Here is a 27,618-nt window from a genome sequence, read left to right as displayed (position 1 = left end):
TTTTACTGGTACGTCCAGTAGAACAGAAATCAACTTTTTAGACCTCACCATTTATGTTCAGGAAAACAAGTTACTAACAAAAACATAGCGCAAACAGACAGATGTTAATTCAACCCTTTTTGCTACAAGCTGCCATTTTGATCCTGTGAAGAACAACATTCCCAAAGGCGAGTTCATCCGAGCTCGACGCAATTGTACCGACTCACAAATATTTGAACAAGAATGCGAAACGCTACATAACAGATTCAAAGCACGAGGATACAAAACAAGATTCATAAAAGCAGCTTCCGACAAAGCCCATAAGATCACTAGAGATTCAACTCTTGAACTAACACACCCAGGAGCAGTTAAAAGACCTGACACTGTAAAATTCATTACCACTTTTTGTGCAAATAATGGGACCTTACGAACAATACTACGCAAAAATTGGCATCTCCTGAAACTAGATGAGCACATCCGTAAACACATTGACGATCACCCAACAATGATCTATAGAAGAGCCAGAACACTTAAATCAACTATCAGTCCTTCTATGTTACCAGAAGAGAATCCACCTCCAATACACACTTGGCTACAAACATCCAATCTGGGGTTTAGAAAATGTGGGTGCTGCACAATGTGCAAACATGCACATGGTTTCGCCATGAAATTTACAGACAGCTTCGGTATATCCACCATGATTCAAGAGAACATCAATTGCAAATCCAAATTTGTAGTATATGCAATTATCTGCATTTGTAATAAGATATATGTGGGCAGCACTATCCGTGAGCTAAGGATACGAGTAAGAGAACACCTTTCAACAATAGGGAGTCAGGACTCCCTACTTCCACTTGCAGTCCATTGGCAACTGAACCATCAAATGGATGACAAAAATGGTATTCAATTCATTGGCCTCAAAAAAATCGGCATAGGAAGAAGAGGGGGGAACCGAGAACTATCCTTGAGACAACAGGAAGCCCGTACCATATGCCACTTCAGAGCCACGAAAGTGGGCCTGAACTCGGACAATGAGATGGGAGTCTTCCTTTGAACTAATGAAACTTATGCTTCTTTGAATGTAATATTTGAATTGAAGTTTAGATGTTATTGATGATCTCAATACTGAATATTTATTTGATTACGACTTGCCCCCACCAATTACAAATAGTTTCTGTCTGTTTGCTGCTTCAATATATACACTAATATGCAAGTGAAAATCAACCACCCCATACATAACACAAAACCTATTAGCAACAGGTTTCCATCTATGGTAATTCTATTCTACGCTTGTGCCATATTTCCACAATTTAAAATGAATGCTAATACTTTTGCAAATTTATTTTCTGAATGGTATCTAATACAAAGAACCTCTCCATTAACATGGGGAAAGTTTTCTCAAACACAACTATCTATTTGCATATTGTATAATTTCCGACTCTATTCACACAAGAGTAAAATTCGAGACTTTTACACATCTACAAGATGGCGCTCTGCTTTTCGACCAACAACCGAAAGGGTAGAAGGACTGTCGTCACTATGGCGACGTCAGTTTTATTACCGATGCGAAGCGCGGCGTCTGTGCTCGCTTCCAGACGCCGACGCTTGTGAAGGAGACCACCTCTTGTGAGGTAAGCCCTAAGCCCTTCACCCTAGCATTAAATTGCTTTCCAAATGTACTCGTGCCAGCATTTCAGTGCACCAAAAGCAGTATGACACGAAATGTGCGTTAACTACGCGCTGTCAGGAAAACAACATTCCCTACTATTGTTTAGCCAAGTATGACTACTGATTACGTCTAGCTATGTGAACCAACTAACATGGATAAATAATGCATAATCTCAGCGTATATGGATTAAGGGAATAGATGTCTTATCACAAAGCTACCAGAATATATACATTACAATGCACAGAAATAATGTAAAACTGGCTAATCAGGAAAACCAGATGAGCACTACGTTGCTGATTAGATTTGACATAAGTACCAAAGCACACTTTTTGTAACTATTCGTTGGTGCACAGTGCTCGCTAACAACAGACCAACGTCTAACTAATACCTAAAATGAGTATGTTCACGATTGGGTATAATTTTTTAACAGGCGGGATTGACCCCATGAAATTCACCACCATATTTGAAAAAGTGAACTATATCTTTCACCAATTAGGTAAGCAATCTCTCCGCATTTTAAAGACACCAATACAAATATAACTTGTATATACAAAAAATCTAACGATTTGTTTCTTTTGCTTTCTCTTTTTTGATGTTTTCTTCATTGCTCCTAACAATCCTTCCCCTTTCCCCCCCCCCTTGATCTCTGTCTCATCAACTAGCCCTGATTGAAAAAGGCGAGTGATTCGCCGAAACACGTGTCTCTATAGGGCAACTGTCTGTTTAAATATACTTCATGAAAATCCAACAATCCTTTGTACTATCTTTATTTTGTGGCGCTTGAACTGAAGTGGAGTAGGGTTCTTTCTGAGCCCTATATACTTACTTATACTTACCGGAGTAGGGGGTCTATCACTTCGTTACTCCACTGTTCAGCTGCCACCTCTGCTTATCTAGCGCAGGACACTGATGGTTGATATTCCAAAACACCCCCCACTGCTGTACTAAGTTGAATAAATACCCTTGTTTACCTGGTGTCCCGGGACGAGTTCTATTGCGTCCTTTTCTAGCAGAATGGCGATCTCCTCGAGGAGAATCATCTGATGTTCTAAAGAGTGTACTCTTTGTCGTGGAGGATGGTTCCGGGGACGCTGCAGTAGTTCTACACAGTACCCTGTGGATACTGTTGACAGCACCCATCTGTCTGATGTGATCCCTTCCCAAGCTTGGGTGAAGTTGGAAATGCGTCCCCCTACTGGGGTTGCGTGAGAAGGGACCCTGAACTGAGCGTCACTGCTTTGGTGGAGGCGTGAATGAGGTTTCATTTCTTCCTTGATGAGGCTGATAGGCTTGATTTTCAGTTCTTGTAATGTTTGATGTATTGAATAAGAAGATGGTTCTTGGAAGGACCTGATTGCAAAGACATTTGGGGATGCCTCTGCCTTTACCACGACCTCTCCTATTACCCCTGCCGTAACCCTGGGTAGACTGTTGGCTGCTCCACTGTGTACCCTGCCCCTGGGAATAGTTGGATCCGCTCTGGGAATTTTGGCTGCGTGGGCGACGAAAATTACTATTCCCTCTCTGGTTAGGAGGTTTATTGGTTAACTGGCCAAGGGACTTGAGTGTCTCGTATTCGTCCTTGGCATTCTTCAGTGCGTCTTCGACCGCCTTACCAAACAGATTGGCTTCTACCGGTTTGTCCAACAATGATGCCAGGGTTTCTGCCTTAAAACCAGACTGCCGTAACCACGCATGTCTCTTGATAACAGTGCCTTCTGCCATCAATCTGCCTGCGTTGTCCGCGGCGTCAAAGGTTGCTTTCAAAATGCAACCAGACACGGCTCTACCCTCTGCGGAAATCCGAGCTAACTGGCCCTTTAAAGGTTCTGGAGCAGAGGCTACGAGTGCCGCGACTTCTTCCCACTGATGGCAGTTGTAGCTGGCCAACAGGGTGGTGGAGTTTGCAATCCTTGCTTGATAGGCGGACGTTGAGGCTACTTTCCTGCCGAAACCATATTGTTTTTTGCTGTCCTTGTCGGGAGGAGCTTCGGACGAAGACAAGGGTGTTCCAGCCCTCTTACGAGTGTTAGTTACAACTAGGGAGTCTGGCTTCAGATGTCCTCTTATATAGAGAGGGTCAGACTGGGCTGCCCTGAAGTTTTTCAACCCTGGGATTGACTGCTCTGGTGAGGTTCGGGTTCACCAGGGATAGGTCTATTCTTCGCTGAATGGACTTCAGGATAGGCATGGTCTGGGCAACAGGCCTCCTTTCTCCCATCAACTCCTCTGCGAAGTCCCTCTCCTCCTGGACACCGTGGGTGTCAATATGGAAATGTTCTGCTCCACGTGCGAGAACCTCGTTTAGGAGGGGTTGGTTATCGACAGGGGAGTCGGTAACCGTGGCTTTGTTTTCTACCGGGGAATCTACTCTGTAGGTTTCAGGGTCTTCCTCTTCCTCTTCTTGGTCCTCATCATCCCCATAGTAGCCCGTCCCGGTTTGCTCTTCTCCCATGCCAAATTCTTGGTCCTCACCAAAGGAAGCCTCTCCTTGATACAGTGAGTATGGTCGTGAGTATGGTTCTACCTCGAAGGGGTCTGTAGACCTCATTGGTGTCTCAAACCGGGGCTTCTTACTCGGGGATAGGATCGTTAGAGCCTGAGGGTGTCGCCCCTTGTGGATCATACGAAAGGAAATGGTCTGGATTTTTATCGTAAAAGTCAGCCAAAGAAGACATCCTTGACATGACCCTATCTATGTCTTCACTCGACCATTTTTTGGAACTGGCAATGACTCTCAGCAAGTCTCGGGGATTTATCTTGAGTAGATTTGCTGGTTTTAGACATATCAGCAGACCTGGTCTTGTCTGTCTGTTTAGGGGGAGTGGTGTGTTTTACAGGTGTGGAAGAGTGCAAAGGCTGCTTCTTCTGCTGTTTTCCCCCCTCCCCGTGAGTGGAAAAATGTTTTCCCTGTCCTTTTGTGGCTCCGGAGGTTTTCGACGCCTGGCGTCGAGGATCGGGGGTAGAGTCCCTGTCCTTCGAGCGTGGGGTCTCGCTGATCTTGTCTGCGGGCTCCGACTCCTGGAGCGCGGCCTGGGGGTGGAAGTCGTCTTCGTCCTCCGACGATCGAACTTCTATTAGCCTAGGGAGCGAGGCACTCTTGGCAAGAGTGGATGATTGCCTGGAGTCATGCGGCGATCTCGATCGAGAACGCCCAGAGGACACCGAATCGGACCGTTCTGTTTGTGCCTCTTTCCGAGAACTCGACGTCGTCGAGTCTCGGTTGGACTTCGTGTGTTTAGTGTGTGTGGTGTGTGAAGCGCTGTGTCGCCGGGGGTCTTCCCCATAGCCGCCCTGCCGGACGACCTTCCGAGGTCGGGGACTTACGCTTAGCTGTCCTTCGATGCCGTAATGCCCTCGCCGAAAGTACGGCGTTGCTGCTGTTGCTGAAGGCGCCCTCCGCTGCCATGGCTGCCTACCTGGCGTGGTGGGCCCAACGCGTCGAACGGTCCTTAAGTGTCTTAGGTTTAAACCTACTACACGCTCTGCAGTTCGCTTCGGGGTGGTCCCTCGGCAAGCAGAGATTGCACGTGGCGTGCCTGTCGACCCAAGGGTATTTGCGATTGCACTTGGGGCAGAATTGAAAAGGGGTACCCTCCATACGCACCTTGAGGCAGCGGGCTGTTAAGTGTAGGAAATGTATAAGGTGTACCTATATACCAAGAGTGTAGAGTATGTCCAACCCCCCACTCTCCCTACTTGCAGGGCCAAGGCCAGAGGCCTTCCAAGGCCCGGGCCGAGGCCAGAGGCCTTCCGAGGCCCAAATCTGTCTTGCAGCAGCCGACGGTCGATTTCTTCTCCAGCCGGCGTCGAGTGTCGAAGTTTGACGTTGGGATGGGGAAGGATGTAAATAAATTATTATTTTAGCAAAAGTATGGCTAAGGCCAGGGGACACGGCAAAATGCTTCCGACCAGTATGGCGGAAAAAAACAATCTGAGGATCCTAGACGCATGAGGGATCTTGGGTACAGTGGACGTCACACTAGGGATAGTATTACTGGCACGCCCTGTGTCGACGCCCATTTTCGAGTTTCGAAAAAAACAAACTACTACTCCGCAGCTTCCACTAGATGTCGGCCTATGCACAGCATGTGATCTAAGCAGATTCCACAAGCCTCAGAAATATATATATCTGTGTGTATATGTTTGTATGTATTGGCGTTCTATTTGTTCATTAGTGTTTGTGTTCTTCCCCTAAAGCCAAATAGATGCAATACACAGCATTAGGATAAGGTAGCGGCTGCCCTCCCCTGGCCACATGGGAAGAGACTTTAGGATGGGGTTTATTGATGACGCTGCAGGATTCATCACATGGTTTAAAAAGAAAGTTAGGACATCTACCAGGGGCAAAACAAAATAATTATATTATATACATACACATAAATAGGAAAACAAGCAACTTACAAAAGGTACAATGAGTCCTTCAGTTTTCTTATTATGGGGCTTGTCCTGCCCTTGCGCAACTTCAGTCCTTGTTGGTGGCTCTGTGGTAATTGTTATGCCTCTCTTGAGCCACCTTGTCTCAATACATTTAGTTTTGTCAGCTTTCCAGGCACTGCAGCAATACCTGGATTTACTAGTAGGGAGGTGGTGAAGGTGATAGATGAGGGTTGTTATACCGCGTTCTCCCTAGATGTTCGTCCTTGTCCTTAGAGGGGGAATCTCTCCCCCAAGAAATCCTCGCACTGAACACCACCTCCCAGGGGGACTATCGGGTAGCGGGTCTCACCTCCTTGGCCTCATGGAGAAGTGACGACACCGCAGGGTTCGCCACAACACTTAAGGAGCCTGGTTAGCTTGATACCAACTGCTACCAGAAGCAAACTTTGCCTCTCCAGGCCAAATGATGCTGAACAAACACTTATGCGAATTGAACTCTGTGTTTACGACAACCTATACATAAATATTGGGACACATCTATACGACATTCATAAATAATGGGAAAAATGGTACGTTGCCATCTTACGTAGAAGTTAGATTTGTGGAACGCTATTTGTACTGGGTCTGTGCTCCCCAATGGTAGCTCCTAGTAACTGGTTAATGTTGGATAACGAGGAGCTGTGTTTAGCTCCTGCTTAGAACATCTTAATTTCAAACCCTGCATGGTTCTACTAGGTTAATTTTAGCAAGGCAGCCCAAAGCTTAGTCCAATTTGCTGTATGCATAGAGGTTTTGCAGCAAACTTTAATGTACAAAAATGTAAGATCAGTCTCTGCAAACTATTTAATAAACTAATGCAAATGCAATCCATTTTTTGTGACAATCTTTCACTTCATTTGCTGACCCGATTGACCAATTAATTATGCACTTGCTCCTTAAGTCTGTAAATGTATACATTTTGAATTCCAGCCTTTCATCATTCTGAGGGCAACACAAGGAGTATGATTATATTTGGTAATATTAGCATTACTTATTCAATTAGCTAATAGGAGTAGTTATTTTTTAATAATAATACAAAAAAGCAAAAGCTGGGATAGCATACCTTTATAAACATTTATAATCTAATGAAGTCTCTGATGGTCAGAATACTGTTATTTTAAAATCACTTTGGCATTGAACCTGTGAATTACTAATCCATGAAGCAAGGAGGTACATCTAAACACATACTTTTGTCTCCTGTTCCTGGAAAGATGGAACGGATAGATCGGTCCCTTTTCTTTTTCTCCTCCGGATTAGGCGGAAGTGGTTTGGAACCATGGTTCAACGAGCCAGCAGGGTCTTTAGTGCTTGTGTTTCTCATTGGAGGAGCTGGAGGTTTGTCTTCAATTTCAACAGCATTGTCAGACATCTTCAGCAATGACTAGAAAACAAAAGTAATACAGTTTTACATTTGTGCAACAGGGCAGTACTGAGCCAATATGTCAGTTCTGTCAATTCTATATGCGTGTCATAGCAAAACATCTTTGGAACTTTATTAAAAGTACTGCTTGCAGGGGGATCCACAGACAATTTGCTACAAATACTGCAATTGGAAAACTTCCATTGTATATGCCCAGACTAGAACTACAATTGCAAAGATAGTCCATTAATAGCAGACATCAGTACCGTCACTAGACTGCACCCTTTGTAACAAGGCCAGTTATCTGACCTTGTCAAGAGGAGATAGGACCACCCCCCCCTTCCTCTCAGCCAAGAATGGGAGGGCTACAAGGGTGTAATCCATTGCCAGTCCCCACCCCACAGGGCAACAGGGACGGTTGAGGGGGGCCTCAATTCATGTCCCCTCCCTCCCAAAGCAGCAAGATGATTCACAAAGAAATTGACAGAATTTTTATAACAACCGTAAAATGAAAAAACGATGGAAGTACTGCAACCAAATTGGAAAAAAACAGCTACCAACGACAAATCGGCTATACAAACCAGCAGTCCTGAAAGTCAAGAAAGAACACTATAAACAAAAAGAAGAGAAAATCCAATCAGCACAAATCCACAAAAACAAATGTTCAGAATCAAGGAAATAAAAAACAACTTTGTGCAATAACATTGTACCCTCACAAATCTTATGCAACACTTAACCGTTTTAAACCTATAAGTGAGGAAATATTTGACATACCACTAAACAAAACCACTTAGCTGAAACTTCCAGTGACCCATGTGCACCAGATATCTATAAAAAAAGCTTTAACCACAAAAAACAGCCCACTAGACTACTAATTAATCTATTCCTAAACACGGGGATAGTACCAATATCATTCAAATCGGCGTACACCGAACCCGTTCTAAAAAGCGAGATGGGTAAACAGATGACCCTCCTAACTACAGACCCATATCAAACCTGCCATAGCAAGTTTGCACAAGCACAAAAAGTACCAGAGGTTTGCAGTTGGCGGTTCTCATTTTCAGTTTCGAGTTCTGCCATTCGGGCTGACCTCCGCCCCAAGGGTTTTCACCAAGATGATGGTGGTGGTGGTGATAGCAGCGAGTCTCAGGAGGGGGGGGGGTTCAATTCTACCCCTACCTTGATGATTGGATGATCAGGGCACATTCTCCAGAACAGGCCCTGGCGAGCAGTGTGATTTGCCACTTTGTCCACAAACTGGGCATCTCCCTCAATTACAAAACATCCTGGAGAAACATCTGTACAAACTACTCAATCATGCATAAAAGCAACAGAATACTCCACCAATCCCAGGTTGGTTTTAGGACCAATGAGAGGAACCGAATGAGCACTTCCCCCAATATGGGACGACCTAACAAACAGATAAAACACCCAAGCCCTCATACTACTGGACATATCACAGCTTTTCGTTATGATCAAACAGATGACTCTAATCAAGAGACTGGCAAAATCTGGCATTCGAAAGTCTGCACTACAATGGCTGAAATCTTTACTCACCAACTGAGCTGAAAGAACCCACCAACCACAATTTACACCAAACCCAAAAAAATAACACCTTTCTTTGCAACTACGCAGACAACACCAAAATCATCTTCAAGATAACCACAGTCCACGACCCTAACAACGCACTCACTAAATGCTGTACCGATATAAAACACCTGGATAGCAAACAATAACCCCAAACTAAACCCAACCAAAACAGAAATAATGATCCCCTGAAAAGAAATGAATCCGACACAAACATCCCTCACCTGGCCCCTGAGCACGGGAACACACCCAGAGACATTAACCATGATAAGAATCTGGGAATCTTCATGGACAATGGTCTCACTCTGGAACCACAAGTCAGCTCAATAGCAAAAATGTTTTTCCATCATACGATTAATAAGAGGGATCCTCCCGTTCCTCAATTCACCACAGAGAACCATCCCGTTTATTTTCTTGGCATTATCACGAATAGACTATGCCAATAGTCTGTACCTGGGAATGCCTGAATGACTCACCAAAAAACTACAACCCATCCAAAATACTGCAGCAAGACTACTCCTGAAACTAAACAGAAGAGACCACATCACACCACCACATGAAGTCTACGTTGGCTACCACTAAAGAAACGCATCAACTTCAAAGTCATCTGCATTGCTTATACATCACTACATGGACAAGGAGCTAAATTCCTCCAATCACACAATATCAACTGAGAAGAGAAGATCTAGCACTGACCTCCAAATAGAAACAAGACACTACGAGAAAAGGAAATTCGGAGGAACTGCTGTCTCCCAGCTGCTAGCCAAAATATTGAGCAGGTGCGGCTCATTCATAATGAGCGAGGGGGCATCAGCCTAGTGGCTCCCCTCTCCTATTATGGAAGAGCCAAGATGCCAGTCCAGTGAAAAACTGAGCGCTCCCACAACTGCTTTTCCCAGCTGAGGGAGTGCTCCATGGCTGGCTGAACTGTCAAAAGGGAAACACTGTTCAGGTCCTCTATCGCACATGGCCAAATAGCCATGCAAGGCTTGGTGCACTTTGCTTCGCCAGCCTTGCATAGTTCATTTGAAATGCTGGCTGGGGAACTGCAGGTCTCCTCCGCCTTCTCACACATAGACAGGGCAGCCTGGAACAGGGTGTTTCAGCACCCAAACTCAGGCCCCTGCACACATGTGCAGGAACCAGGAAGCTTTTGCTTCCAGATTCCTGTTCATGATGCAGGAGCTGGAGCGCTGTTGAGGAAAATTAAGGACCGGGACAGAAGGTACGTTTATGTTAATCTATGTGTATGGATGCATGTATGATTGTGTTATGAGTGAGTGTATGATGGGTGCTCCTGTGAATGATGGAGTGCTTGCTGTGTGAATGCTGCGTGAATGTGTGTTTGTGTTGGTCCGTGGAGCTGATTGGCAAAAATTCCTTTGTTGAACAATCCCCCTACCCACTGAAAGGCATGGTATCAACAGTAAGAAAGACAAGTGACCACAGTTCAAGGGTGTTTATTGAATTTCAAAAAGGGTTTTAAAAACTCTATTTAATCCAAAAAATCTACAGATGGGAGCAAGCTACGACCAAATAATTATAATGCAGTCCTAGTGGTGACTTGTCCAAATAAAAGGACCTATACTAATAAACCTATTTCCAGTACTTACCTCTAAATATAAATAGTGTGGGAAACAGTGTTACAGAAAGGAAAGAAGTGTTATATGTCAGGATGTTCAGACCGTTGGCCTCCCTTACCCAAGTTTTTAGCACTGGACAAGGCAATTCACATGAGTTTAGCACAATCTCTGGCTTCTCTATCACGCAGATATAGTTCGATCGTCAGCATCAGGGCCTTCTGTGCCCAAGTCTTCTACCTTTCAAAGTCTCTTCTCTCAGAGGGCCTAATGTGACAAACAAGTTATTTTCCTCTTGGGATTTCACAAGTACTCAATTTCTCAGGTGATTCTCTATTCACCTCGGATCCCCCTCAGTCGGGCTCAGATCCTCTTTAACGCAATGTTCAATTAGTCTCCCTCTGCCGGGATCGGACCAACTTCATCTACTTTGTCATACAACTTTCCTTATGCTATTAACATCGAAAACTTTCAATTGTGCACAGGATTTATCTTGACCTGTTGCAGGACCACATCGATTGACACTTCTTTGTCACTCTTTCGCTCTTGCCAACTTTCAGTTGGATACCTTAAAGAGACTGTCGAATGAGCAACTACGCAGTGCCAGACCACTTAAGCTATCATATCTTGGCTTTAAAGTTAATCACTCATCTATTGTCCAGTTTTGCTCATGTTGATTATCACAAATGCTTCATACACTGTTCACTTCAGTGTTCATATTAGATTGCAGAGTCTGAGGGCTAACCTCATCAATCTGAATTGTTGAAGGTGTAGCTGCCAGCATTTGGTGTAATGTTGCATTTTCATTCTTTAAGTGTTGGAACTCCTGAGTGAGATCTTGAAGAGCCGCCAAAACCAGCTGCATCTGATCCATAGTGAGGGCGTCGCTTGCTATTAGGTTGCAGAGTCTGAGGACTAACCTGACCAAGCCGAATGGCTCCCCCGCTATGTAGCTGCAGATCTACCGCTGGTAGACTAGTCCCACGCAGTCTCCAATGAGCCCCAAAGAATGAGGGCCACAAAGGGTGCTCTGTGGGCCAAGCCCAAAGGGAAAAAAAAAACATCTGCAAGGTACTGTGAATGTTAGGGCCCAGATTCCAAGGTGCAGAGAATGTCGTAAAAAGTCCCTCATATCACAGTAGGATTCACTTTGAATAGCAGCCTCTGGTAGGAACAGGGTATGGCTGTAATCCAGAAAGGCCTCAGAGCCAAGGGGAATGCAAAAGGGAGCCAGCAAGAGGTAAGGAAGAGCTGAGATAACAAGGATGGGAGCACCGGAGCGCAGCCGTGACTCGTGAAGCAGAGCGGGTCACGAAACAGTGAAAGGAAGGAGGTCCCTCAGCGCCACAGACACACGCTAGAAGAGCGGACGAGCAGGAAAACAAGACGCAGGGAAGAGGAACACAGCATCGGGGCTTCGAAGAAAGAAACGATGCAAGGAGCTCACCTGGCACTTTCACTATAAGCCGGTCCAGTGAAGGATTTGAGGCTGGTCCCGGGCGCCATCTTGAAAAACACTAGAGCATTGCTGGATCCGCCGCCATCTTGGATGATGCATAATGCCGCGAGGAGGTCTTCTCCATGGATGCCAGATAGACCAAGCCCTGGCAGCTGTCATAACAGTTCACTATACAATGTTGCCGCTTGAAGCTCTGGCTTCAACACAGACCGGTCTGGTATCAGTCTCCCCAACTTACCAGCTGTGCTGACTTCACTGGCACAGCTTTGTTGTAGCAGCCAAGGACAGTACCATGGTGGTAAGCGATTCTCCCCACCTTCAGTATTTACAAGGGAGAGCCCCGGGTACCTCTGACACACAATGCAGGATTCTTCAGCTTTTTTTCCTGGTCTTACGTTTTCTATTAAAGATTCATGAAAATATCGGTTCATCGTCAAAAAGGGTCATGGGCACTTCCCTCTTTGTGATCCCCCTTCTGTTTTGACGGCTTTTGCCTTGTATTAAACTGCCATCTTGGAACTGCTGCTTCCTCATGTGCTTTGCCTCGCTCAGAGTGTGCTCTTGTGCTCCGCCTTTTATCTGTGTGGGGAAGTGTAATGGAAGTCAGGTGTATGTAATGGTGAGCGCCTGACAAAAATGAAAGGAGAGAAGGGACTAGGTGGAGTCCCTTCCTCCTTTCCATGATGGCCTGTAGCAGATCGAGAGCGGACACGCTGGGTACAGAAGTGTTCCCAGCGCATCCGCTCCCGAAATGGACTGAAAAGAAAGTAAGTGGGGGTGGGGAGGGAATTATTCTGCAGATGAGGGTATTGGGGGGCTGAGGAAGGGGACCACACATACCTCGTTCTCTGGTGGGGGAAGATCAGATGTCAGCCTCCAGCCATGAGGTGGCTCAGAACTGGTAATCCCCCCGTTCCGAGCTTCCTCATTGGCTGAGAGGCTGAGACCCGCCCACCCCGACCCTGTACCGAGTACCATTTAGCCATATATACTTTGGATGTAGGCTCCAAGGCACAGTTCTTGTTCAGAGTGCGAGAGACCTCCTTCTGGGTAAATAAGACATTGTTTTCACTAGTTAGTTGAAAGTGTAAGTGACGGAAATATGTTTAGACACAGGACAGTGGACATTTTACTTACAGATGTCCTGATTTGCTGAGGTAGAGCAACCCCATAGTAAGTAGGGGAAGATAGGCACTTCTTTTCCTTTTGGTGTTGTAAATAAAAAAGTTTATACCAACCAATATGCCACATCTGTGTCAGACGAGTACTTTTGCACCCTTACAGGGGTTTCCCTGTCCCCAAAGGGGGCGTCGTCTCCAGAGGGATTCCTGCTTACCCTTTGCCCCAAGGGTTGTTCAGCACAGCAATCTCACCTCCCTAATCACAAAGGGGGTGGGGGGGTCGCTCCCCTTTGGTGAGAGCTTACAAACTCCCCAGATATCCCCACCGTTTGATTCAGGCCCTCCTCTAGTTGGTCCATAAGGTAACAGGTGAGAGAATTCACATTCTCCTGGTCTTTGCCCTTTCTATGCTCAACCATAAAGCATTAAGTCTGGAGGTCTAAAAACACCCAATTACCCTGGTGTTTGTCTTTTCGCAGATACATCCAGGTTAAGGGAGAGAGGCACCATCTGGTGGCCAAGGAGAACGTACGGAGGATGACGGAAGACCTTGTTGGCAGTCGTGCGGGTCCATCAGCGGAACAGGGTGATGGGGGACTGGTTACTACCCGGGGGCCCTAGAGGCCCGAATCCGCCCTGGGACGGCATAGGGCGAGGGGTCTGAAAATTTCAGAAAGTTAAACCTCCGCATTTGGGGACATCTGAAGTGAAATGAGACCGCATTACTAGTGAGCTGTACACACACGCTCCTTCTGTTGAGTCCTCGGTGTGCCCGACGGTCAAGTGGGAAAATGTTGACCATGAAAAATGCCACTGTTGGTCTGTTCTCTTCTTTTATGCTGGTGCTGTTGGGACCAGTGATGCACTGTTTGTAAGGTTTCACCTGTTACAGTCTGTATAAGGCCCTGAAGGTTGTTTGAGTGCGACAGGCGAGGAAGAAGTGGGAAGTTTGGGGGAGAGGTTAGGGCCTTGGACCGATTCTACCAGGAGTTACCGGATACTTCAGTCTGACTTGAAGGCATTGAGGCAACAGACCTGTTCGATAAATAACCCGGGGCTGGGGGCGAGTCACTGGTGGTTCGTTGCCCATGCCTAGTCTTTCTGGGAAATGGAAACAATGCCTCAAATTGGGGCTGGAAGGCGAGGGGAGGGAGGGTGATGGCAGGGAGAAGCAAGGTGAGGAATCAGAAGGGGGGGCAGAGACAGGGAATGCCATTGATTCTTAAATTGGGGATGACTGAGCCAAGCAGGATGCAAGGGGTGCCCAGGGTACAGGGTAAAGAGATGATTGTTGAGGGATGGGTTGGTACGCTGAACGTCAGGGGCTTGAATTCTCAAAATAAGCGATCTCTCACCAGTAACGTGTTCCGCAAACAGAATTTGGTGGTCCTTTTCCTACAGGAGACGCACTACCGGCAGAGGGCGGAATCTACAATAAAGGGGAAAGATGGGCAGAAACTTCTTCTGGGCTGCTCATAAATCCTCTAAAAAGGAAGGGGTGGGTATACTCCTGGGCAAGTCTTTCTATCTCATGGCTATTGAGACCAATAGGGGCTTCGGGGATAGGTTCCTGGGAATAAAGGGCACATGCGAGGGGAATGAGGATCATACTGGCCACCCTCTATGCGCCCGATGTGGCCAGATACAGTTCCTGCGCCAGGGGTTGAAGGTAATGGACAGGTGGGAGGAGGGAACCATGTTTCTAGGTGGGGTTTTGAACTATATTGGACCCGGTGTGCTGCACAAAGTGTTTGTGGACTAGTGGAGGAAGATGCTGCTCTGCAATCTCGCCGCTTTTTGGAAGCCGATTGCTAACATCAACATGGAACTTCCTTTAAAAACAACACGCATGCATGGAGCGCTGCCTGGTGTGCTGCACAGTGTGTTTGTGGACTAGTGGAGGTGCTGCTCCGCAATCTCGCCGCTTTTTGGAAGCCGATTGCTAACATCAACAAGGAACTTCCTTTAAAAACACCACGCATGCGAGGAGCGCTGCGTGGTGTGCTGCACAGTCTGTTTGTGTTTGGTGGTTGGCGGGCGGCAGCAGCACACCACTCTGTCTTGCTGGTAAGGCAACTCTCTTTGCATTGCTCGATCACACTGCCTTTGACAGCTGTTTAAATTTGCAAACGTTGAAATCCTAGCCCTTATTAAATAGGCTGCCTCTGCTTGACTTATTTCGTCATTCCGGCTAACGGGCTGAGTGACTTGCTCGTTTGCTTCTATTCAGCCTTGTGAAACCGTTACACTTGTTGGAGAACTCTTGATATAGTTTAGCTTTTATCAAGCTGCGGCCCTTCACTTTTGTACCTGTGGCAACTGTGGATAATTGCTTTTGAGACCCCAAGAGGAATAAGTTCATGTTAAAGCTGCAGCTAGTATCTGCTCTTCAGTTGTGACTGTGGAGCGTGCTCTTTGATCAGCCGGAGAGGTTTTCCTGGTTCCTCTCACTTACGGAAGCGTCTCTATGCACCGGCTATGACTGTGGCGTTTACTCTTCGAATAGTCTGGTGATTTGATTGCTTGTGCCTTCTGTGTGCACACACCATCTTTAATTACTAAGGGTGCAACATAGATTTGTGTACTTTATGACAAACGTACCATACACTTTGACATCAGGAATGCCTGATAACATGATGGTATCACGTACTTCGGTTGTTCTAAAAGCTACGCCTCTGAAACCATCGCCTGCTAATGCATCCAAATGAAAACTGACTTGTCAAGCTTGCTCTGCTCAAGATGAAAAAAAAAAATACTTCTGCAGGAGATATTCGAGACTTTGGTCTTCCTCGCCCTGAAAATACCAGTAATGTACAGGCGGCTGAGATCGCCAGAACAAGAAACTCTAAGGCCTCCAGGAATAACACTGCACTGGACTCTGAGAATGGTTGTCTGGGGAATATTTCCATCCCAGACACCCAAATTATGTCAGTTGAAGGTGACTGCCCTTCTGCATCTGATATTCTGCCGGTTTTTGACTTAACTACGCATAGTGACCCTACTCTCCAGCTGTCTGCTGCCCCAATCACCATTATGCTCATTGCTTTAAAAGTTTTCAATATGAAGAGGAATTGTGATTTGGGTGTGGCTTCTGTTCCCCCTAAGGTAGCTAAGATAAACCAGTAGGTTGATAAAACTTCTATTATAATACCCTTACCTTCTACTCCCATTGGTCGTCATGACTCTTCTCACACTAACAGCCTCTATCATTCCCCTAGTTTGTTTGAACAGACGACCCACGATGTGTCTTCATCTACACCTTGCAGGACACAGTCTCCTTTTCATTCACCTGCCGTTTTTCCTTTTTGGGCAACTCCACTAATGCCTCAAATTGCCTTATTGGAGATTACTTTATATCCAATGCATATGACGATTGTTTCCTTGACGAAGCTATTCGAAACATTGGATTGCAAAATATCACAAAAATCCAAGCAGATAGATCAGATTGTCTGTGGATGAATGATCTAGCAAAACACAATGCGACACTGAGGAAATCTGTATTGCGGCCCTGGGAATCTATGGATTTGAGTAGGGTACCTTTAAGTGCAGTACATGAGCTGGCTAAAAAACGTGTGTGTGCTAATGTTGGTGAGAATGTTCTACCTACATTTACTGCAATTATTTGCCAGAGAGAGGAGGAGCTTGTTGATCCTAATTTGCCTCCAGTGTCTGCTGCTTCAGAGTCTACAACTACAGTTCGGATGGAAGGTGCAACTCCTTTGCCCTTTGCTACATATAATTTGTTTGATAGCAAGGGCAAGATGAAGGAGCAAGAAACTTCCTTCACACAAAAATAAACAAAGAATCAAAACGGTGCTTTACCTCATACTAGGTCTAGTTTGAAGCAGTTTGTAAACAGCTGGCGATCAAGAAACCTTTTGCAAGCATTACCGTGCAGTACTTGATAAGTACAAAGGTATGGAGAGAAAAAAGATCGATTCCTCTGGTTCAGCACCAGATCACGCCAGCTACTATCCCCCGCTGGATGCCTTCATGCTGGCCATAGTCGTGTCCCAAAAAGAGGTCATAATTCAGCCTGGGGCTGTGTCTGTAATCAATGTCATGTCCCTGAAAACAACCGTTCTAATTGGCAATTAATTGGTTCCAACTAACACAGCCCGACCGCCCATGAGAATGACCTAATGAACATTAGAGCTCAAATCAATAGAACTGTAGAAGATTAAAGTTAGTTAAACCAATTACATGCAGTGCCCACCACTTCAATTCATAATTCTGTTGGATCTTGTACAGCGCCAATGCATCTGGTGATCACAGCAGGGTGCTTTTTTCTATTCCATCTGTCCCAGGCTATAATTTGAAGATAGTTCCATCGATAAAGAGTCTAGATGACCTTTCCGGGGTCCTTAGTGTCCTGCCAACTTCAATTGATTTAACTGAAAGTTCTATGGATTTGCCTATTAAAGATCAAGTGTTACATCACGCTGCTCTTGGGGGCATTAGTGCTGAAATTAACAAGTCCATAGAAAATGATCTACTCTTAAATCAACTATCAGTGGTTCCGTCTACTGCTATGCAGCATTCCTTGAAATCTTGGGATACTGCTGATATAATTGATGCCAGCAGTGATCTGGAACTACCATTGGTGGGCCACGAAGTGTGCAATTCTAAGTCAATAACACAAGCTGCACATGGGGATCATGCAAATGGTACAAGTTAGACGATGAATAATAGTGTATCATCTTCCATCCAAGTTCAAATTGCCAAAGCAATAGAAGACTATGTACAACTAAATCAATTGACCTTGAGATCCTCCATTTTAAAGCAAAATTCTGCATCTGTAACTAATAAGAAAGATGCACTTCTTGATTTTGAAGTTAAAATGAGTCATTCTAATGCAGGAAGAATACTCCCTCATGTGAAGGCACTGAACGATCAAAGACAGGATACCCCCTTACATGGCAATAATATGGCAATAATACCTCATTTCAAAAACCAACTAAGCAAGTACATTAATGGAATAAATACCATTGATTAATTTTGAGGTGTCAGCCGAGCCCGTATGCTGCTTATGATTTAAATCGAACGAGTGAGCTTGCCATTTTTGAGGATGTTGGGAGGTTAGAAGATGTCATCTCCACGGACATTGATTGGGTGGAATTTTTAAATGATGATGATCTGTCTGTGGCAAGGTTGTGGCTAACAAACGTTGAGAAATGTAATTTGGTAGGCACGAATGGAGCTACTTGCCATGGGGTTTGTTCTTGCTCAAGATCCTACTACTCTTAATATTGATAACACTTTGAATTGTGCAAATGACTCCAACTCTGCTCTGTCTATTAAACAATCCTAAACATATACTTCTAACCGCCGCCCAAAAGGGTGGACCAAATCCGAAATCATGGGCCAGTGAGTTCTGCATATAACTACAGGTCATAACCGCACTTAATTTTACAGCGGAGTACTGTTTCACTGGCCAGTTGGAATACATGTGGGTTTTCACATTTACTTGGAAAGAGTGCCAGTCCGTTAATATCTTTTGACATCCTAGCCTTGCAGGAAACATGGCTCATGGAACAGCCAATTTGGGAGGGCTACACCATTATCCTGCATCCGGCTAAAATCGCTCATAGAGGTCGCCCATCATCTGGGTTATTGGCTGCAATTAAAAACACAAAGGGCCTACGAAACTCCCCCTTGGACTGCTCCTAACTTATATTAACAAATGGTTAGGCTCAATCCACGAAGACCAAGCGGGATTCATCATAGGGAGACATACGCAGGACAACATTAGGCAGGCGGTAGATATAGACATAGGGAACAAAACAGAAATTCTCCATAGCGGCCTTAAGATGCACGCAGGGCCTTCGATAGCCTAGACTGGGCATACTTGGAGCTAACCCTGAAGAAATACGGTTGTGACCCCACCTTCACAAGGATGGTCCTGGCAAACTACAAACTCCCCTCAACCACATTTATAATCAACGGCAAACCCACCACAAACATACAAATCCATAGAGGCACATGGCAGGGCTGCCCACTGTCCCACCTCATATTCGCAATGGCTATGGAGCCAGTGGCACAAACCATAAAACAGGACCGAGACATAAAAGGGATACTAGCAGGGGGGGTAGAGCACAAAGTCGCCTTATACACAGATGATATCCTCCTGTTCCTAAAGGACACCGCCAAGTCCCTACCTAAAGCCCTAGGAACTCTCCAGGAATTCGCCAAAGCATCAGGGTTCACCATTAACTATACAACATCAAAAGCCCTTAACATAACTGAAGAAGAAACAATACCCCAAAGAATGTCAGCCCAGTAGCCACTGATCTGGGAGCCCAAGGCTATAGACTACCTAGGAATCCATTTAACACAGGAATACAAACACTTATACGGGGAAAACAGTCCCACTGTGGAAACTAAAAGAGGACCTTGCGAGATGGGGCGCCCAAAAACCTCTCATGGTTCGCACGTATAACCGCACTCAAGATGAACCTCCTGCCTCGCCTCCTATATGTCATTAGCTCTCTCCCGATAGAAATCCCCCTCCAAATGTGCAGAAAGCTACAGAAGGATCTGGTGACCTTCGTATGGAACGGGAAGAAGCCCAGAATACAGAAATAAATCTTAACCAGACCACCCTTACTGGGAGGGATGGGACTCCCTTATATCTAAAGATACGCTCTGGCATCCCGGATAGCCCCCATGCTGGCATGGATGGGAGAAAACCTTCACAAGGGATGGGTGGGAATAGAACAGGGAGAAACTAATATCCCTATCAGGACCTTACACGCCCTACAGTCTGGGGCCAGAGGGGCCTAGGGACAAGTACTGGAATCCACCCGCTCCTCACTAAAAGCATGGGACACAGCACTTAGAAAACATCATATAGCCCCCGGATTGGGACCCTTCACACCGATGGCACACAACCAAGATTTCACCCCGGGGATACTAGTCAGTTTTTGGGCAAATTGGGGGCAAACACACCCGATCTATCTAAAAGATATCTACCACGAAGGATCCACATTGCAATTTGAGGAGTGCAAGCAGAGGTACGGCATAGGGGAAAGGGAAAGATTCAAGTACATACAAATCAGGCACTGGATCTCCCAGGAAGGGGAAAAAAAGGCAGCCACTAGGACTCCCACAGGTCATGAACTCACCCTACAGGAAGGCCAGACCCACAAAGCAATAACGCGGATATACAAGCTCCTAGACAGTGCCCGAATGGAGGACCGACTTTCTTACAGAGACAACTGGGAGAAGGACCTGGGGACTCCTATCACGGAGGAAGAATGGGGACAGATTTGGGAAAGGGCCCAGAAAGCATCTAAATGCACCACGATTAAAGAGACATCATATAAACTATGTACAAGATGGTACCTAACCCCACACAGATTAAACAAAATGAACCCAGCCGATCCTCCTAACTGTTGGAGGCAATGCGGCAACCGTGGGAACCTATACCACATGTGGTGGACCTGCCCCAAGGCTGAAATATATTGGAAAGAGATACTGGGACACATAAGGGAAATCACGGAGAAACAACTCCCATACGATCCAAAGGTGATACTCTTTGGGACCGCAGTTGAAGGCGTTTACACAGACAGGCAATAATGCTACTTTCATTACTCAATTACTAAACGCGGCAAAAATAACCTTGGCCCAAGGATGGAAAAACTCCGAAGGACCAGTGGTCGCGTGCTGGTGGGTCAAGATATGGCACGTACTGGCAATGGAGAAGGTAGGGGCCTTAAAGGATAACAAATACCTGAAATTCATGAGCGATCTAGTTACAATGGGCTCAAAGTCCATGAAGAGGAAGTTTTTTTTAGATCACAAAGAAAGTAAATCTAAGGCGCCCAGCCCCAACGGGCTAAAGAATTTGATGTTTAAACAACATCCTCGTTTGTGGGCTAAGATTCTTTAGAACATCTTTTTGCAGATTATTCAATCCAATGTCATTCAGGACTCATGGCGTAGCTCAGTCAATGTCCCAATTTTCATGAGGGGCGATCGGTCTTGCCCTTCCAACTACAGACCGATTGAACTTTAGGATGCTCCAGGGAAAAAATGTTCACGCTTCATACTGCAAGACTTTAACAATTGGACTATTGGGCATTCAGACAGATTTTAATCGCAGGAATGGGCACTTCCATTATATCGCTATATTTTCTCTTTGTCGACCTGCGAGCGGCATTTGACTCAATTTCAAGAGAACTTTTGCTAGATAAATTGGTTCGTGCTGGGTGCCCGGCCTACTTGGTTGCACTGATCAGAGATTTACACACTGACACCAGTATTGAGGTCAGACTTTCTGGATGGGAATTTAACATCTTCAATTGATACTTGTAGAGGGCTGAGGCTGGGTTGCAGCCTTGCCTCGGCTCGCTTCAACTTTTTCATCTCCGGTATTGGTGCTGTGTTGGAAAATATTCTTGCTGATGCCCCAAAGTTGGTTAACAAGATCATTACAGCGCTGCTTTATGCAGATGATTTAGTTTTAATATTGAAAACACCACAAGGGCTACAAAGATTCTTGAATGCTTTATCTGCGTATGTCCAAGATAACCTTTTGACTATAAATCTTGATAAAACCAAAGTGATGACTTGCAATACCAACAGAAGAGGCAAGACCAAAAAGATAAGATGGTTCCTACAAGGGGGAGAATTGGAGTGTGTTCACCAGTACACCTATTTGGGGGTTGTCATTGCTGACTCTAGTGATGCGGTTGTATATTTCAAAAATTTGAAGACAAAACTGGTTACGCTCACTTCGCAATCCCTGATCATCCAGGCTAAATATGGGAAGTTTACAATGGCTCCTGCCATTACATATTATTCACAGAAAGTAACACCAGTACTCCTATATGCCTCCGAAACAAATCCTGTGATTCCAGAAAAAGAATGGTTAAAACTCGAAGGCAAGTTTTAGAGGCGTATTTTACATTTACCCAAGTGTGTTCCGTTAGCGTGGATCAATAACAAATTGGGTTTATTTTCCATATACGCACGCTATCTATGGCAAATGATAACGCTTTTCAGAAAGTGCCTACTTGCCCTTCAGTCACCCATGGTAATTGGTGTTCTGTCCAATTATATTTTCTCCTCTAAGGATTTGTTTATTAGAAGGTGGCGCTCCGTGGTCACACAAGCACTTGCCGATGCAGATGCTACACTCGCTGTATTGATACAAAATCCAATGAGAGTTAAGACTAAACTCTTTCAGTGGGATTGGATTGGGACCCAAGCAAAATGTCAGTCATATCAAGATTTCAGTGAGAATCCCTTTCAATATAAAAGATATAGTGTGCCGGAGCCATAAATACAGAAATATCCTTCAAATATGCATAGATCTGATTTTCTACGATTAAGATTCAATCTTTGGTCAATTAATGATGTTCTAGCAAAACGCAAAGTGGTTGTACAAGCAGATAACGTTTGCCAATTTTGCAAAGAGTCATTGCAAAGAGAAACATTAAGACATCTATTTGTTGAATGTGTTACCTTAATGACTAAGAATCAAGCACTTGAAACACGTTACAGAAGGGTATAGAGAAAGGGCATCAGACTTGTTATGGCAGATAATATTTTGTGGTACTTTTACACCAGTCAGAATTGGTGCTATTGGTTTTCTACATGCACTGAAGTTAAAGGAGATTTAAAAATAGAACATGACACTATCTTGATTATTAGTGAAACCTGTTCTAATTCTGCTGTGAGAGCCAAGAATTTTATATCGTTCACCAACTGACTTTGGTTTATGTTTTAAGAGAATAAGAGTGTTTAGCTCTAGTAGCTTGCTATTAAAATTATTTTGTGCCATAGCACATGCGATTAGGAGATCTGAATAATTCATTTTGGTTGTTAAAAGGAACATACGAGTAAAGCGTGAGTTGGTTTAGCACTGGTTATGTATTTAGCTTGAATACTGACACTGACTTTTTATTCAGTTGAAAAGTATTCATTTCTCTTAGACTATGGTATGTTTATGTTATCTTTAATTTAATGTTTTGTACTACTTGAATTTTTAGGTTTTTTGTTAAAAATGTCTTTGTAATGTAAAAATGATTGTAAAGTTGATGTAAATCAGATATATATATATATATATATATATATATGTAACATGGACGCGCTAGCGTCCATGTAGTTATGGTTAAGTTGATGTTTCCATAGGAAGAGCATTTTTTGGGTGGCTTATAACTTTGCTCCCCCTGGATGACTCCTCACCAAACCTTTTTGCAAAGTTTGGAGAGGTTTGGTCCAGGGGGGGGCAAAGTTATAGAGGGGGTCCCAAAACATTTGTTGTTTTTTCCCATAGACATAATGGGAAAAAACTTTGCGCACGCCTACAGCCCAAACCGCTGGACGGATTTACACCAAATTTGCAGCAGGAGCGGGGGCTTGGTCCCGAAAGCGTGCTTTTGCAAATTTGGTGTAAATCCGTCCAGTAGTTTTTTTTTTAAATGACCAAAATGTAAGGCAAAAAAATTAGTGATATCTCCGTTCGCTCCGCGGACGGACTTCCCGGTTCGCTCCGCGGACAGTGCCCTGATTGGCCGAGCGGCTTGCGTGATGTCCGCGGACATGCGACGTGATTGGACATTTGTGATGTCATCTTTGATGTCCTGGGTGTTAGTGTTAGCAGTGCACTGTGGCGCGAGTTATGGTTGCTTATCTTACCATAACTGCTGAATTTCAGGGGTTTTTCGGTTTTACTTTGAACCATAACGTCCCTTTACCAAAGTTTTTTACTGATATATATACACATCTCTCGATGTAATTGTATTTCTGATGCTTCTGTCCGGTACACCCCGTTTCGGCACAGGTCGATGCGCTGCGGCAAGTTCGGCGACGGGATGTTTTGGCGCTGGGGTGTTTTGGCGCGCCACACACTTATGAGGTTCCAGCGCAGCCTTGTGTAATTTGCATTTAAAACGGGTGTCTAGCCCTGTGAAGTTTGTCAGGATTGGTGCAGCGTTTTTTTCTGAAGGGAATGAATGGCATGTTAGAATACCCCATTGATCCAGAGCGGGCTGCGCTGTATTATCAGGCTGCCGCTTTTGGTGCTTTTTTGCTGGAGTTGGTCCAAATATTTTCATGTAGCTCGGTCAGTCCATTGCACAGCCGCTCTCCCCGAGGTCTCCATTTCGGAGCAGGCAGAGCACCCCAGCCTACATGCACAAAGTGCCCCCTATATTTCTGCTCTTCTAAGAAGTATAGGGTGATGCTGGATGTAGTGGGTATCGGGGTGCTTAAACACGGTGTCCGTGACCTCTTCAACATGTGCAGCACGTCAACATGTGCTGCCTACACCCCTGCCTGCATGTGCAAAGTACCCGCTAGATAGCCGCTCTCCCATTTTGGAGCAGGACATTTCTGTGCGGCCAGTTCAGCGCAGGCTGCCGCACCGAACCGGCTCCTGGGACGAACTGGCCACGCCGAAATGTCCTGCTCCGCTTCTGTCTGCTTATATTCACATCCTGTGCATAGGTCGACATCTAGTGGAAGCTGCAGAGTATTACAGTTTGTTTTTCGAAACTCGAAAAGGGACGTTGAACAGAGCGTGCCACTAATACCATCCCTGGTGCAACGTCCCCTGTACCCATGATGCCTCACGCGTGTAGGACCCTCAGATTGAATTTTTTCTGACATGAGGTAGCATGAGGAGTAGCGCGAGTACAGAGTATCCAAGCAGATAAGTTCGATAAGACTACAAACATCCATGCGCCTTCTCTCAGATGGGAGGAAGGGCGGGCGCATGTGAATCTAAGCAGATACAAGCATCAGAAATACAATTACGGTGAGTAATGTATCCCTTCTGATGTTTGAGAAATCTGCTTAGATCACATGCTGTGCATAGATTAGCGAGCAGTGTTAGAAGGAGGTGGGATGTGAGAAGGGTCATGAGCGAACAATTGTCTTAGAACCGCTTGTCCCACTTGTGTATCTGTCTTGGAATGAGTGTCAATGCAGTAGTGCTGAGTAAAGGTGTGACCGGAGCACCATGTAACTGCTTTGCAAATACTGTCTAAGGGGACATTTGCAATGAAAGCGAGAGTGGCTCCAGTACCTCTTGTGGAGTGAGCCCTTGGCGTAAAAGGCAGTGTTTTATCTGAAAGGGAATAGCACAGTTGGATACATCTGACTATCCACCTAGACATGGCATTTTTAGAAATGCAATCTCCTTCTATGTCTTTCTTAGCGGTCTGGTCTTGTCTACGTAGTAGAAGACAGCTGTCCTCACATCTAGTGTGTGGAGTTTTACATCAACAGAGCTTTTCGGTTCCTGGAAGAAAGCCGGTAGCTCAACAGACTGGTTAACATGGAGTTGGTAAATGGACTTCGGTGAGAACCTAGGATGACTGCGTAAAACTAGTTTGTCCTTATGTATAGTAAAGAAAGGATCCTGCACTGACAGAGCTTGGATGTCACTGACCCTTCTTATGGAAGTGATGGCTACTAAGAAGGCAGTTTTATAAGTAAGGTGTTTGAGCCCATGCACCAGTCTAGTCTCAAAGGATGGTGCCATGAGCTTAGCAAGTACCACATTAAGGTCCCAACCTGGCGGTGGGTTAGGAATTGGAGGGTGGAGTCTCTTTACACCTTCCATAAATGCTTTGACAACTGGTACCTTCCACCATGACACCTTGTTATGGGAAGTGGTGTAGGCTGACAAAGCTGCCAGGTGTACCTTTAGCAGGTTAAACACTAACCCTGCATCCAGTAAGTGGAGCATATAGGTTCGAACATTAGAAGGAGTACAATCAACAGGGCTGATTTTTTTTATTCTGCCACCAAATTACGAATCGCTTCCATTTATCATAGTAACAGTGCCTCGTGTTTGGTTTGCTGGACTCTTTCAAGATATCCATACATCTCTGCGGTAAATTGAGATGTCTGAACTCTATGACTTCAGGAGCCATGCCGCCAAGTTCATCAAGTTGGGCTGAGGATGCACTGTTAGGCCCCTCGTGCTGGGAGAGTAGGTTGTACCGGCACAGTAGTTTGATGGGGTTGCACACCGCCAGTTTGTACAGGTATGGATACCATGATTGTCTCGCCCACATAGGAGCAACCAGGATGAGCGTCATCGGTTCCCTGTGGGTCTTGTTCACCACTTTCCTCATCAGAGGGGTTGGTGGAAAAGCATTGGCAAATATCCCTGACCAATTCATCCATAGGGCGTTCCCTTTGGAGCCTGGCTGGGGGAACCTGGATGCAAAGTTTGGGCATTGCCTGTTTTCGCTTGTGGCAAATAGGTCTATAGTGGGGAAACCCCACTGAGAGATTAGGTGCCCTACAACCTCTTTGTGTAGTCACCACTCGTGTTCCTCGGGGAGGGGATCTCTGCTTAGAGCGTCTGCTAGCGAGTTGAGTTCCCCCGGGACATGTTGGGATGACAGGTAAATCTTCAGTTTGGGTGCCCATTTCCAAATTTTCTGGCCAAGCTTGACAAATTTTGAGAATGAGTGCCCCTCTGTTTAAGTAAAACATTGCAGTTGTGCTGTCTGTTAGGATCTGCACTGACTGGTTGGATAGGAGGGATTTGAATGCCCGAAGCACTCTGAAAACGACCAGAAGTTCTAGCAAATTGATGTGGTTCTGAGCCACTGTGTGAGACCAGAGACCCTGAGCTGTGTGATGAAGGTAGTGAGCTCCCCACCCTGCCAGGGAGGCGTCTTTTGTGACAACGGCCTCTATCTCTGAATCGTAGAAGGTTTTCCCCTTCATAAGATTCTCTCTTGTTCACCAGCGAAGACTATGTACTAGTGTTGGTGAAACAACCACCAGATCATCCCACTGACCACTTGCCTGAGACCACTGTTTCGCCAACCATTCCTGTATGGGTCGCATGCGCAGGCACGCTTGGGGAACCAGTTAAATTCAGGATGCCATCATGCCTAGCAAACGCATAGCTTTGCGCACCCTTATTTGGCGACCGGCCTGATATTGAAGAATTTGCAGCAACAAATTTTGAATTCTTAACTCTGATGGAAAGGCCAACCCCTCTTGGGTATTTAGGACAGCTCCTAGGAACTGTTTTGAGGTGCTTGGCACCAGGCTTGACTTTCTCGTTGATTGAGAAGCCCAATTGGTAGAGGAGGTAGATTGTTCTTTGGATGTTTAGTCTGCAAATTAGGGGGGACTCCCCTGTAATGAGCCAGTCGTCCAGGTAAGGGTACACTGGGATTGCCTCCCTGCATAGGTGCACCGCCACCACCGCTAGTACCTTGGTGAATACCCTTGGAGCCGAGGCTATTCCGAAGGGCAGCACCTTGAATTGGTAGTGCTGGTTGTATATCTTGAAACACAAGAATCTTCTGTGCGCTGGGAACATTGAAATATGAAAGTAGGCATCTTTCATATCCAATGTTGCCATGTAATCCCTTTTTTAGTAGAGGGATTACCTCTTGTAGTCATGCAGAATTTTTGTGGCTTGACATACTTGTTTGCAGGGCGCAAATCTAATACTGGGCGCA

General features: G+C 45.4%; 1 protein-coding gene across 3 annotated transcripts in view; it reads right to left on the bottom strand.

Moving 5' to 3' along the window:
• PAK1 (p21 (RAC1) activated kinase 1) overlaps nt 1-27,618 on the bottom strand; it is a 724,626-nt gene that overhangs the window by 400,790 nt on the left and 296,218 nt on the right. For all 3 annotated transcript variants that reach the window (XM_069639982.1, XM_069639985.1, XM_069639983.1), the window contains exon 3: nt 7,256-7,448. In XM_069639982.1, the coding sequence (XP_069496083.1) occupies nt 7,256-7,436 (181 nt within the window). In that variant the 5' untranslated portion in view covers nt 7,437-7,448. The remainder of the gene's footprint in view (nt 1-7,255; nt 7,449-27,618) is intronic.

This window comes from Ambystoma mexicanum, chromosome 7q (assembly GCF_040938575.1).
Source record: "Ambystoma mexicanum isolate Mex_15411 chromosome 7q, UKY_AmexF1_1, whole genome shotgun sequence".
NCBI classification, from domain to species: domain Eukaryota; kingdom Metazoa; phylum Chordata; class Amphibia; order Caudata; family Ambystomatidae; genus Ambystoma; species Ambystoma mexicanum.
Note: the sequence above shows the minus strand (reverse complement) of the source record. Positions and strands in the feature narration are given on the sequence as shown.